Source organism: Athene cunicularia (assembly GCF_003259725.1).
Source record: "Athene cunicularia isolate RWA chromosome 10 unlocalized genomic scaffold, athCun1 chr10_part1, whole genome shotgun sequence".
Classification (NCBI taxonomy): domain Eukaryota; kingdom Metazoa; phylum Chordata; class Aves; order Strigiformes; family Strigidae; genus Athene; species Athene cunicularia.
This window is the reverse complement of record NW_020799112.1, coordinates 3,149,231-3,161,778: the sequence shown is the minus strand read 5'-3', so window position 1 is coordinate 3,161,778 and position 12,548 is coordinate 3,149,231. Positions and strand designations below refer to the sequence as shown.

The following is a 12,548-nucleotide window of genomic DNA, read 5'->3' as shown; positions in this document are numbered from 1 at the left end:
ATTTGGAAAAGAGGAAACATTTAGTTTTAGAAAGACTGAGATGAAACATTCTTTAAAATATTTTTTTTTCTGCTTACAGATAAGTATTATGACTACTGGCCATGCCCTCAAAATACGTTTTTTTCAGGGAATTTTCCCCTCTGGAAGAAAGCTTAACTCATTCCTCCTCAGCACCCTCTGCAAGTGAATCCTCACATTTCTCCTTCTTCTCCCTCACACAATGATGCTTTTTTTCCAGCTGCTCATGACAATCAAAGCAGTTTCACACCTCTGGCCCTGCAAACTCTTTTGCCCTTCTTTGCTTGCATTTCATTTTCCCTCTCAAACTCTCTGCACATTCCCTGTCTTCCTGAGTTGACCAGTGTTGGAGAACAGCTTGCAGAGAGCAAGGCCATAGCTCCCTGCAGAAGTCGGTCACAGCCACCTGAGGTAAACAGAGGAAAAAACCCAGGGTACAGTTATACTAATAAGGAAGGAGATTCAAGGCTCAGTGATGCTAACAGGGACTGTTGTGAGAACAAAGAGATAAGTTGGGGCGCATTATGACCTTGGGGGTGAGGAAAAAACAGCTCTGGGAGGGAAACGGGTTCAAAGCAAGAAAGATGTTTATGCATACCAGAAATGCCACAAGGGGCTGGGATATTACAATGTGACCTTTTCGATGTATCCAATGGCTGAGATATTATAATGTAGGTTTTTTAATGTATCCAATAGAGTTACAAGTAGTGTATTGTAGAGTGCTTATATAAGGTGTGATTTCCTTCAATAAAGTTGAAGCTTGCTCTATCATTCACATTGAATCGGCTGCTTGCTTCCTCCGCCCGCCGCAGACCAGGAAGGAAACTTGCCACTTCTCTAAAATGCCAGCTACAAATTGCTTATGGAGTGACTACTGATACCTCTAACCACCAACCGCTGCACACCTCTGAGCAGATCTCTGTGCCCCGCTGGAGCTCAGTGAAGTTGTGAGACATACTCACCACTAAATCACCTGCTGGTGCTGCAGGGGCAGCAAGAATAAAGCAACACCCAGACATCAGGAGCAGCGTTAATTAGGTATGGCTAAGTCCTGGTGTGTTCTTGGTGTGGAAGGACACAGTTTTTCATAAGCAACCATGGCAGAATTTTTTTCCTTTTGTTTTTTCCTGTCTTCTGAAAATGCCAGTGAGTGTTTAAAAACACTGAATCCTTAAAACATCCTAAGGAGGTGAACAGAGGCATCCACACTTGCAGGGCAGGTATTTGAAGAGGGTTTCATGGAAGTGTCAGACATATTACCTTACTAGCAGTTATTTGCAGCAGCCTTGTAACAGCTTGTTTAGTTTATTTAAGGAGCCATCGGAAATGCTGGCTGTCAGCAGTGTGCTGGGTGTGGTGCTGGGAACACTGCCAGGTCAGGTGTCTGTGAAGTTTCACTTCAGGTCCTGGTGTTAATAAACTCAAGGCTCTTATCACAAGTTTTTTCAAGAGTTTGGATTTTAGATTTTTACTTCTAAATTTCACGTGTCTTTCTTATTCATATAAACATTTACATGAGGGCATGCAAATCAGAAATTTTCTCTATATAGACATAGAGGTATCTCAAAGCATGCAGACACCTGCACACTTTACCCTGTTCTTAATTTAACCAGAGTCTTGAAAAGCCTTTTCAGTTGCAGATGCAACTTTGAGCTACACTTCCCAAGTACAAATACATGGGCCTCTGCCAGCCCTAGAAGACACTGGAGAAGTGTGGCACATACATTTCTTTTGCTTTTTTTTTTTTTTTTTTTTTTTTTTTTTTTTTTTTTTTTTTTTTTTTTTTTTTAATTTTTGTAAGACCACAGCATTATATGATAGTTTGACTCTAATTTCCTCCATAGCTTTTCTCTTTGTATTGTGCTGGTTTCCTTTGCATTTTAATTGTTCTCTCTCCTCCTGTAGCTGATCAAATCATATCACTGAACTTTCTTTTTTTTTTTCCCTCTCTTTTGGTTTTGATTTTGTCTTGTTCCCCAGCCGCCTGCATGCATACATGGCAAGGAGCAGCCTGACATCATTTGACATCTCATTGCTTCCTCATTTCAATATTAACTGCTTACCAGAAGAGAAACAGGTTTGAGGTTTGGGTGCTGAGTGTGTGCGTGTCTCTATGTGTGAGCAAGAGTTTTTTTCCCCTCCGACCCTTCACAGCCATAGGTCATTAGGCTGAGCTGCCTGAAACTGCCCAATGCTGTTTTTCACAAGATTGACTTCAGAAGAGACAGGTCTGTGGATGTGCTTCACTTTCAGCTTTGGCTGGGCTACAGCAGCAAAGCTCAGTGCTGTGCCTGCTGCTGGTCTCATCTGAGAACGAACTTGTTGAAGGATTCCTCTACCTCCGCAGAGCAATAATAATGACACAGCTGCAGTTTAAAGATGCATTTTGGGTAAGTGAGCATTTCCTATGTTTCCTATATTCATCATGTCTGTATTTAAAAATCTTCTAAAATACAGCTTAGTTCTATATATAGTTTCATACAAATTTAATCCTGTTCTGTCTTCTAAATTGAGATTAGTAAAAAAGCAAAGTTGTCTTCAAGCAAAACTGTGCTGTTTAGTAGTGTGTTTGATCCGAGGCAGAAGAAGACATTGTAAAGAATTATATCCAATCCACATTAAACAACTGACATTCCCAGTTCCTGTGCTAGGTCCAGAAACCGCTTTTGAAAGGGACACTGGTTGGTCTCCCAGTCCTGTGAGCACTTGCTTGCTGTGTGTCCTCAGTTTTAGGAGTGGCTCCCCTGAGCAGGTGAATTGTTACTAATTACAGTCTGAATTCTCCTGTTTGCTTGTAGAGCAAAGCCAGCTGGCTGCCTGCAAAATGCTGTTGCTCAGCCACCTACAGAGTCCGTGCCTGCCTTTAGGTGCAGAAGGGCATGCACGCCTTGTAGGTGCCCAGGAGTCACACAGCAGCACAGGTAGAAAAAAATAGCAGTGGCACTAAAGAACTAAGCCCGAACATTGGCAACTGCCTTAAAATCAGTGAATACTAAAGCAGGTAGATATGCTCCATTCTTCTTATTCGACTTTTGGTTGAAGAATGTTTTGGTGTCTGTTGTTTTTCTGCAGTTACAAGGTAAAAAGACCCGAGTCATTTCTGTCTCAAGGGTGATCTGAGGTTCTCTTGCAATTGCTTCTGGAGTAGAGGTTTTAAGGAAAAAAACAAAACGATAAAACTGTAATGTTGCAAAGTTGGGTAAACAGGATGTTGCATGGTTGCCTCTTGCCCGGGCAGTCATGTCTTTCAGCATCTAGGTTTGATTTAAAGAAAGACATGAGGGCATATGAATTCTTCCCGCTATTTTCCTATCAGGCCAAGTAGAACAGCCCCTTCATGGCGTATTTGCAGTTTGTGATTTCTTTCTATCCACCCACCCTTCAGGGTAAACCCTCTCTTGGTATGAAATAGAAGGGCAGATGCAAGAACATGTTTCAGTGAACCACCTTCATCCTGGCACTTCCAGGAAGCCCTCCCCACCCCCACTCCAGTACCAGACTTGAACAGTTAAAAAAAAAAAAAAAAAAAAGTAATGAGGAAATACAAAAGTTTATTTTGATGTGAACCCTAACTGTGCCAGACCACACCTACATGAGATTCTTCATGCCTCTCCTCTTTTGTACATCTACTAACTGCACAGTCCAGTGCATGGGGCAGGACAGAACTGCAAGCCAGTGCTACCCTGGGAGCTTCAGCTTTTGCATTTCTGAACTTCTGTTGAAAATATGCAATCTGACTTTTAGAGCTGGTACATTTAGTACGTTTACTTTTCAGGGTCTTGGTCTTTAGTGTGAATAAATCAGGCACACTCCACAGTCTGGAGCAGGGTTGGGGTGATTAATGTCCGCTGAGAATCTGGCCAGGCCAGTTCTTTATGGTTCTTCTTCCCTAAACTTCTCCCCTGAGCTTAGTCATGTTAACATGACTGTAATCCTTGCTTAGCTTTGAAGCTAACACCCTCCTTAAAGGAAAGCATCTTCATTTTTAATATTGTTTGGCTGGAAACATTGCATCGCTGAGGCTTGATTAACATGGCAGAAATACATCCAGATGAAGGACGGTAGCTTTAGCTGTGGAACAATCAGTCTTTTAAAATGAAAATTTACAGGATATTGCACAATGCAGCAAAAGAGTACAGCTTGCCCTCCAAATCACAAGATCAGCAATTATTTTTGCATTCTTAAGGTTCTGTTATGCCCATTAGGGAGAGGGAAAAGCATTTGCTCGGTTTGCTTCAGTGAGCAATTATCTCCTTTATTCGATTTGTACCTTGAATGGAAACTGTCTTTATGATTAAAAACTAAAAAGTATATTTGCACCACAGAAGATCACTCAGTACAGATCCCTGGTCTCTAAGACCTACCTAAGGACACCGCTGCACCCCTGCTGTAACTCACCCTGACGAGGTATACCCTAAGCAACAACTCCCTGCTCTTATCATCAGTAAAGTTTTGGATAGGCAGAAGTTTCTTTAGTACCTATTGCAATGTAAAAAATGTAAAGAAACCCTAAGAGCAGCAGATCTTCCTCAACTAGCGGAGAAAGAGCACCATTCATTCCTTCCCAAAGTTCCTCAAACTTGGTAAGAACAGGGTGTGCTGTCTTTCAGGAAAATGCTCTTAACAGGCATATGTTTTAAACTCTCTTTTCCCCCTATCAAAAGTAGCAGTGACTTAATCTCTCTTTTCCCTTATTAAATGTAGCAGTGATAGTACTATACTAAAAGTTTCCCAGTTGTGCTTTTTTTTTATTATTATTATTTTCTTTGTAGCATGGCCTGGGCTAAACCCAGTATATTTTTAAATTACAACTTTTGGTTTTATATCCTCCACGCACTCCTTAATAGTTTAAGACAAAGTTGCTTAAAGCCTCCACTAAAATGTGCTTCTTAGCAGAAGTTTTCTATTATCTGAAAATACTTTTTGGAAATATTAGTGAGATGAAAATACAAATAGGGTTTGATAGCCAGTGCAGGGCAGTTGCTAATGGATTGCTGGGCTGCTGTACAGATGTAACAGATGTTACCTGTCTTCTCTAGCATCATAGTAGACAGGTAGGTAAATTCCCATGTTAATGGGGAGTATGGCTGCCATACCAGTGAGTATGGCTGCGATACCAGTGAGTATGGCTGCGATACCAGCTGAGTTTCATGTTAACACAGTCATGTTAATAGGCAGAGGTTTGAGGAACATTAACTTTTTTTGGTTACAAAAAAACATGAACCAAGAAAATCTTTCCCCTTCAGTCACAAATACTGAATCTCTTAGTCTCATTCTATGTTCTTGTACTCATCATCTTTCCTCTGAAATTCTTGTCATTGCCTTTTCCTTCAATTTTGTTGTTCTCCACCATGCACACTCCAGTTTCAGCCATGTGAAATGCAGCTGTTTCTGGCTAAGAGGCAGGTAGGTGCTTACTGGCACCATTTGGTGGCTTTCCCTTACCCACCTGGGAAGGGGGAATGGAGACTTTCAAAGGAGACGCTTGGTTTTGGGGCAGGCTCCAAAGTGCCCAGAGTTGAGTGGGAGCAAATCTATTTCCTCTGGCAGCTTCGAATCAAACTCAAATGGCCAAGTCAATTCTGAAAACGTGTCATGGGCTCCTAAGGTGCTTAGGATTTCAGAAAAATGCTTAAAGTGTGAAGTACTTGTTTGTTCTCAGCTGTGGGATGAGCTCAGGGCTTGTGGATTCTCGCAGCTTGGATTTAAAAGCACGAGTGAGTTGGAGATACAGGCCAGCAAATATGATGCAGGCCTTGAACATAAACCAGCAAGATTTGCCTCCCTGCCCCGCTGTGAACTTCACGTTACCACATTCCTGCCTGAGCAGCACCTGTGACTGTGGTCAGACACTACAGCAGTGGGAGCCATGGAAGTGCTTAAGTTAAAGAGCCCGTTACAAACAAAGATGCTTGTTTAATCTTTCCTGTTTTGACTTCACGTTACATTCTACATCAGGTTCAATGCAAAGCTGACTTCGTAGGTGAACCTCTCAACTGTTACTGTAGCTTTATCACACGATGGTTTATCATATATAGCAAAAAAGATGTCATTAGTTTCATAAATAATTTAACTTCTAATGAGACTCTGAACTGTAGTACAAGAGTGCAGAGATGAGTACAAATGTCATGATGAAAGTGTTTCCTAGACTTACTAGGCAACGTACTGAAGAAATACAATGTCAACTGTTCTACTCAGAAAAGGAAGTCTTTTTTATATCAGAAGCTACCATGCTTTCCTGTAGAGGTTAAGTTTTGCAGGGCCCATTGTTGTGAAGCAGGTCTGTGAGGAGGAAGTGGAACCGGGCAGGTTTGATGGGAGGAGGAACCGGGGCTGGTGAGAGCTCACCCAAGACAGGCCATGCCCAGGCAGGGAAGGATGCGGCTGCCAAACCTTTTGCCCTGTCATCTCAGCTTTGCAAGTGGCTCGCTAATGAGTTTCATTTGAATTGGATTGCATCTGTATCTACAAACACCAGGCAAATTAAAGTAAATAATCTCACGGCACACTGGCACACAGACAGGCCAGGCTCTGTTGTCACTACACATTGCATCTCTCTCAACTCCAGAAAGTGTGACTGGAGGCAGATGTATGGCTGTGGCCCTGCTTACATCCAGGGCAAGTCATTGCCGGTGGACATGTGTCAGAAACTCGGAAAAGTTGAACCAACTGCCCAGCTGATGTCTGTGTTTGTTGTGAGGTCAACTTCGTCTCCACGGAAGAGGCTGTTCTATTATTTTTTTATATGTAATTTCTTCCTACATTCCCCCAGCTGATCTGGGAGGGATGCTTAGCAAACTGGGGCAATGAGAAGCACCCGTGAAGGGGGGTGCAATCTCACAACAGTCATTGAAACCACAGGAAATCATAAGTAGAAAACGTGATTAGTTGTTGTGGCTATGGAAATACTGGTGCTTCACAAATCACTTCTGAGCAGAGCACAACAGCTAAAGTGAAGCTCAGATGAACTAACACTCCCAGCACAGGTATCGATAGAGAGGCAAACAGGTCGATGTCTACTTCCATCTCCCAGTATTCCTAGAACAGCACCTAGGAGGGTCTGTGAAGAACCAAGTACAGTGTATTCAGGGTGGTTCTTTTCCTTGGTGATGAGCTTAAATGGAAGGACTAGAGTTTGATGTTTGCAGCTTTTGGTTATATGCTCAGTTACGGCCTGCACCTGGCACATCAGGCTGACCGTCTTCCCTATAAGGAGGAAGAGTATCTGGGGGAGGTTTAAACATGGTGGGCTGGTCCTAAGGCTGCAGAAGGCTTTCCAGACCAGGTAGATTAATGAGTTTACAGAAAGCTCATTTTAGGTCAGCAACTGAAATAATTACATTACATTTTATTAAAATTTTCTGATGATCATGCTGCAACTGAATGCTTTATCTAGGGGGATTGACTGCTTAAATTGGTTGATTGATGAAGTCACTGTGACAATTTTGTTAATATTTTTACACATTTATATCTGGTTTGTTTTGATCTGTCCTGGTCTGCAAAAGTTGTTTGGTTTTTCTTGAGCTCAAAGAAATGAAGGATTCTTATTTATGCCAACTTTAACTGTGCTGTGAGTGTGCATTTTAAATATGGAATAGGTGAGTCATCGACTCTTTTCACCCACATATACAGACACATCTAATGAACACCACCTAGAGTTAAACGAGTATTTGCCACACAAGGCTTGAAACTGATCCTGTGGCTCTGTAACAGCACTTCACGCAAAGATCAAAGTGGGTGTCCACTGGTTTGCTAAAGCAGCCTGTTGAGGTGCATTTGCTGATGGCAGAGTCACAGAGTAGCTGAGCTTGGAAGGGGCCTCGGGAGATCACCCCACCAAGCCCTGCTGGGCGCAGGGCCAGCGTGTTGTGAGTATCCCCAAAGACAGAGACTCCACAGCCTCTCTGGGCAAGCTGCTAGAGTGTCTCACCATCCTTACAGCAAAAAGCCTCCTTATGCTTAAACAGGACTTCTTGCATTTCAATTTGTGCCCGTTGCCTCTTGCCCTGTCACTGGGAACCCCGAGCAGTCCTGGCTCTGTCTCCCCTACTCGCCCCCACCAGGTATTTATACACGCTGAGCCGTCTCTTCTGCAGGCTGAGCAATCCCACCTCTCAGCCTCTCCTCCCACGACACGTTCTCCAGGGTGAATCTCAGATTCTCCCTGTGAATCTCATTTCAACATACATTTTTTCCTTGCAGTACCAGGTGATCCATGACCCATCTCTTTCCTCCCACAAGGCTTGCACCCCCGCAATGCAGCAGTGCAGAGCTGCAACGCTTCCCTTTCTTCAAAGTTTACAGTCACTGACTGGGGACACTTTGCAGGCACAGTGGAAAACTCTGAATTTCAATCCAGTTACACTCATTACATACTTGTATTGAAGGCAAATTAGGCTGCTTCACAAATAGACTTTTTTTTTTTTTGGTTATTCTTCAGCTCCTTTTAGCTCAGAAAGACTTTTTTTCTGATCTTGTTTTCATGCCATGCTGCACCAAGGTAGATTCTGTCTGGCAGATGGCACAGAATACACTTGCTTCATCTCTTATTTCATCTAGGTTTTGTAATGAAACTTTTCTCAGCGGCCACAGTTCAACAACATACAAAGCTCACTGGTGTTCAGTAAGAAATTGGGGATTTGAGTCTGGGACGAGGTGGGGGCTGGGGGCATGGCTCTGCACAGGGGTCATTCAGCATTGCTCAGGGTGTCAAGGTTAAGAAAAAAAAAGTTGAAAATATGTATCTAGATCCCAACAGCTTTTCAGTTCCCCAAAGAATTGCTCCCTTACTATAGATGGAATTTAGTACTTCTTCAAAGTGATGGAAAAAGGTCACTGAACAGGACTGAGGAACTGAACACTTCCACAGCTCTTGGTAAAGCACTATTGTTGCAACTTCATTTTTGCTTGAAATGAAAGGTAACAGTTATTTACTCTTAGTCTTCAGAATTAAGGGAAAATTGACCAGCTCAGGCTAGCTTAGAGATTCCAGATTCTCTTGTTCCAGTCAAAGCAAATAAATAAATAAATAAACATTTTATTTTTTTTTTTTCTTTAAAATAACAGCTTTTCAACCCAAGATGCTATTTGGTGCTGCTCTCAATTTCTCCTGGCCTAATTAATTCCTAAAAGAAAAGAAAAAAAAATGGCAGGGGCAAAGGAAAAAAGAAAATAGATGGTCAACAACAGAGGTCTGAGTCTCATAGCTTCATGCTATTTGCAATAGGTGCTGTAATTACTGAAGGGTTATTAACCAGTCAGGACTGATGAACATCCCTGGGGGCTGCTACTCAGCAGGATGGAAATCCTCAGGAGTACCAGAAGGAAAGGAGGCACCTACCATTGAAAGACCCCAGCCACACATTTGGTCAGTATTTTTGACAAAACCTTTTTTTTGTGGGAGAACACAGTTATACTGGAGGTAGGGGAGCTGTTTTGGAAGATAAAGCTGGGTTTTAATGAAAATGTTCACATCTGGTGAAGGCATCCTCTGGAGATGGAGATTTAAGGTGAAACTTCCAACCAAAGAGGGGAAGAGGAGCCAAAACTCAGAAAAAACAGCGCTCTGGGGTTCTGAGAGCTCTGCGGGGGTGAGATGTAGTTCGGGACAGGAACTGGAGCTTTCATTGCCCACAGTCTACCCTACCTGCAGCCTCAAGTCCAGGCTTGCCTTCCCTCCACTCCAGTAGATTCATCCACAAGTAAAACAGCTAGAGAAAGGAGAGATTAAAATGAAATTCCTCTTCCCTATATAATCAGCAATGGTGAATAGTGTACCAGTTTAGGCAGTGGGATGACTCAATTGGATCTGCCCGATTCAGAGCAAGTTTCTTCTTTATATCAATGCGGATGTCTTTTTGTGTTGTTTTTTGTTGTTGTTGTCAAGAGGTGAAATGTGGACTTTTAAAATCTTATATAAATTTGCAGGGCAGGAAAACTGTTTCCCACACAACTCTACAGGCAGTAGTCATTCATTTTGTACAAGAGAAGCTCACGAGAAAATAAAACACTCCCAAGGCAGATAATGCTGAGCCTCTTTGCAAGTGGAACAAGACTTTTGTTGGTTAAAAGACAAGGCAGTTTTGAGTTGAACGCATACCTTGTACATGACAGTTGGGCTGAAAAAAACAGTTTTAACAGCTCAAAGGGTTCAAAAGTAGCTATGCTGGTGCAATCCCTTAGTGTGCACCCACTTATGTAGATCTTGCCCATTTCCTATACCCTGGCAACTTGCAGCAAAAAGGGGGTATATCCAGCTAAATATCTCATTGATTCAGCAATTCCTAAGAAACCCAGAATTAACCAATTTTTAATTATTTTTTGTATAAGGCAGGAGAGACATTTATGCAAGTAGGAGCAAACACAGAGAAATGCCTCCCAGAAGGTAATGTCATACTGGCACAGTTGTTCCACCTGGACAAACTGCTTGACTTTACTTAAATTAAACCCCCTCTCTTTTAAGAATTTCTAAAAGCCTAAAGTTGATTTCATTCTGTTGGGTTGCACAATTCCCCAGGACTTCGTGATACACCATACTAACAGAGTGTAAGAGTATGTTGCATCATATTGAGTAACAGGATATGTTGAAAATTATTATTTAGGTGGTGAAGATCCCTTGTAAACTGGAAATGCTAATATTTAGCTATTGGAATAATCCTCACTAAGAAACAAATTAAATCTTTAATTCATTCTGCTTGTACAGCAAGACTCTGGGAAGACTGTCTGCAGCTTTACCCTTCCTTACGTGCCAGAAGAGACCACTAACAAAACGTCTGGCCCTTATTATGGGGGAAGCAGATGGTGTGGGTACAGCAGTATGTTGTATTTAGTGCCTTTTTCAGGACTAACAGGAAACAATTCTAAGTTTTCTAAGGGAAGAGGAAGACACATAGTTTTTATTTAATGAATGAATGTACCAATTAAGCAGGTCTGGTACCAGTGGCTCTCTATGACCTTCTGAACAATTGTCTCTGTGCCTGAGCAAGTCAGAGTTGTGTCATGTTGCCTCACTCACAGCAGCCTAGGACCTACCCCACAGTGCTTGCAGGAGGAGAGGAACTCCCTAGTAAAAGGGAAGAGATCTGGAACCGGACGAACTAAAGAGGAATAGAAACAGAAATAAACTCTGACCATTATTTTGTACAAAACAGAAGTTTCTACTTTTAAGATACTATTTCTCCTTATTTTACGTCCAGTTGCTCTTGTGTAGCTAATATTGTTCAATAAGTGACTGAAGCAACATCTCATTTCATCATTGACACATTTATCTATCAGACTCTGGAAGGCACCTTGGCAAAACTATGCTGTGCCTTATGAAAGGCAGGTGCAAATGCTCATATCAGGCCTCTCTGTTGGCTCCCAGGCAGAAGCCACCTTTGTGGATTTAGCTGTTGTCTAAAGTCACCACATGAAGAAAATATAAAGGGATGCCGTCACCTCAAACCTGTGTCATACAGCCACATCAAGCTCTGATTTAAAATTAGCAAGGGATTTTTCTTCCTCCTGTTCCAATTTCTCACTATCCCCATCACAAAGGTGTTCCAGAAGTTTGTTACATCCAAATTTCCTGAATGGATTCCTAGCTTTTAGTCACACTTCTTGTGATGCACATCTGGCTGCTGGCCCCTTTCTCCTTTGCCAGCACAGAAGCATCAGGGGCCTGAACTGCTGCTCAGTAGGAGCATGACATGTCCTGAAGGTGCTCAGAAACATCCCAAGACCCCCACCTGCAGGAACTTCAGGTCAAGGCTGAAGTCAGTGAAAATTAGCAGAAACAGGCAAATAAAAGCATGATCTCAACCTGGTAGAATATGTGCGATTCAAGAGAGGGAGCGCTTTTTTCCCTGGCTGCTTCACAATATAAGACACTTGAAGTAAAAAAACATAAATGACAGCATCTCAAAATTAAAAGAGACACTCTTCTACGCAGTACAAAGAAGGTGTTGTTGTGAGAAAGGACGGCACAAGGTTTCCATTACCTGACATCGCTCGTGCCCTTTGTGGAAGCTTCCTGAGCTGAGGCATTATGAGACATGAGCAGATGGGCAGTTGAAAGAAGGTGATACCGTGTACCTGAAGCTCTATTTTTTCCTTCCAAAAGGCAAACCTCCTTCCATGTAATGTTTGAAAGAAGCTCAGAATTCAAAAATCACTGTCACGTTCTCTAGACCCTTGGCTAAAGCTTGGAGAACTGATTTTGTGATTAGTCATTTTATGAGCTGTAAAAACACTGCTATAGAATAATAGAACACTTGCACTCTTTACAAAGAGACCAAAATTAAGCTACAGTTTTTCTTCCCTAGGAAACATTGCACATTCTCAGAAAATTATTTAATTGAATCATTAAGAAGGGAAGTTAAAATGGAGGCAACAAGCACAAGCAGAGTCCTTTTATTAGACTGGAATTGAGACTTTCCAAGTCTGTTCCCTGTCTGGCAGCCAACAAACCACCTGCAAAAATTGAGCAGGCTTTTGTGCAGCCATCACTTTGTAGCTATGCAAATCATGAGGTGATTAAAATGTGAAGAAAG

General features: G+C 42.2%; 1 protein-coding gene across 1 annotated transcript in view; it reads left to right on the top strand.

Annotated features, from left to right (window-relative positions):
- Positions 1-2,151: 2,151 nt before the first annotated feature.
- Positions 2,152-12,548, top strand: part of PSTPIP1 (proline-serine-threonine phosphatase interacting protein 1) — a 55,564-nt gene continuing 45,167 nt past the window's right edge. The window contains exon 1 of the mRNA XM_026856131.1: positions 2,152-2,408. Within this exon, the coding sequence (XP_026711932.1) occupies positions 2,376-2,408 (33 nt within the window). The 5' untranslated portion in view covers positions 2,152-2,375. The remainder of the gene's footprint in view (positions 2,409-12,548) is intronic.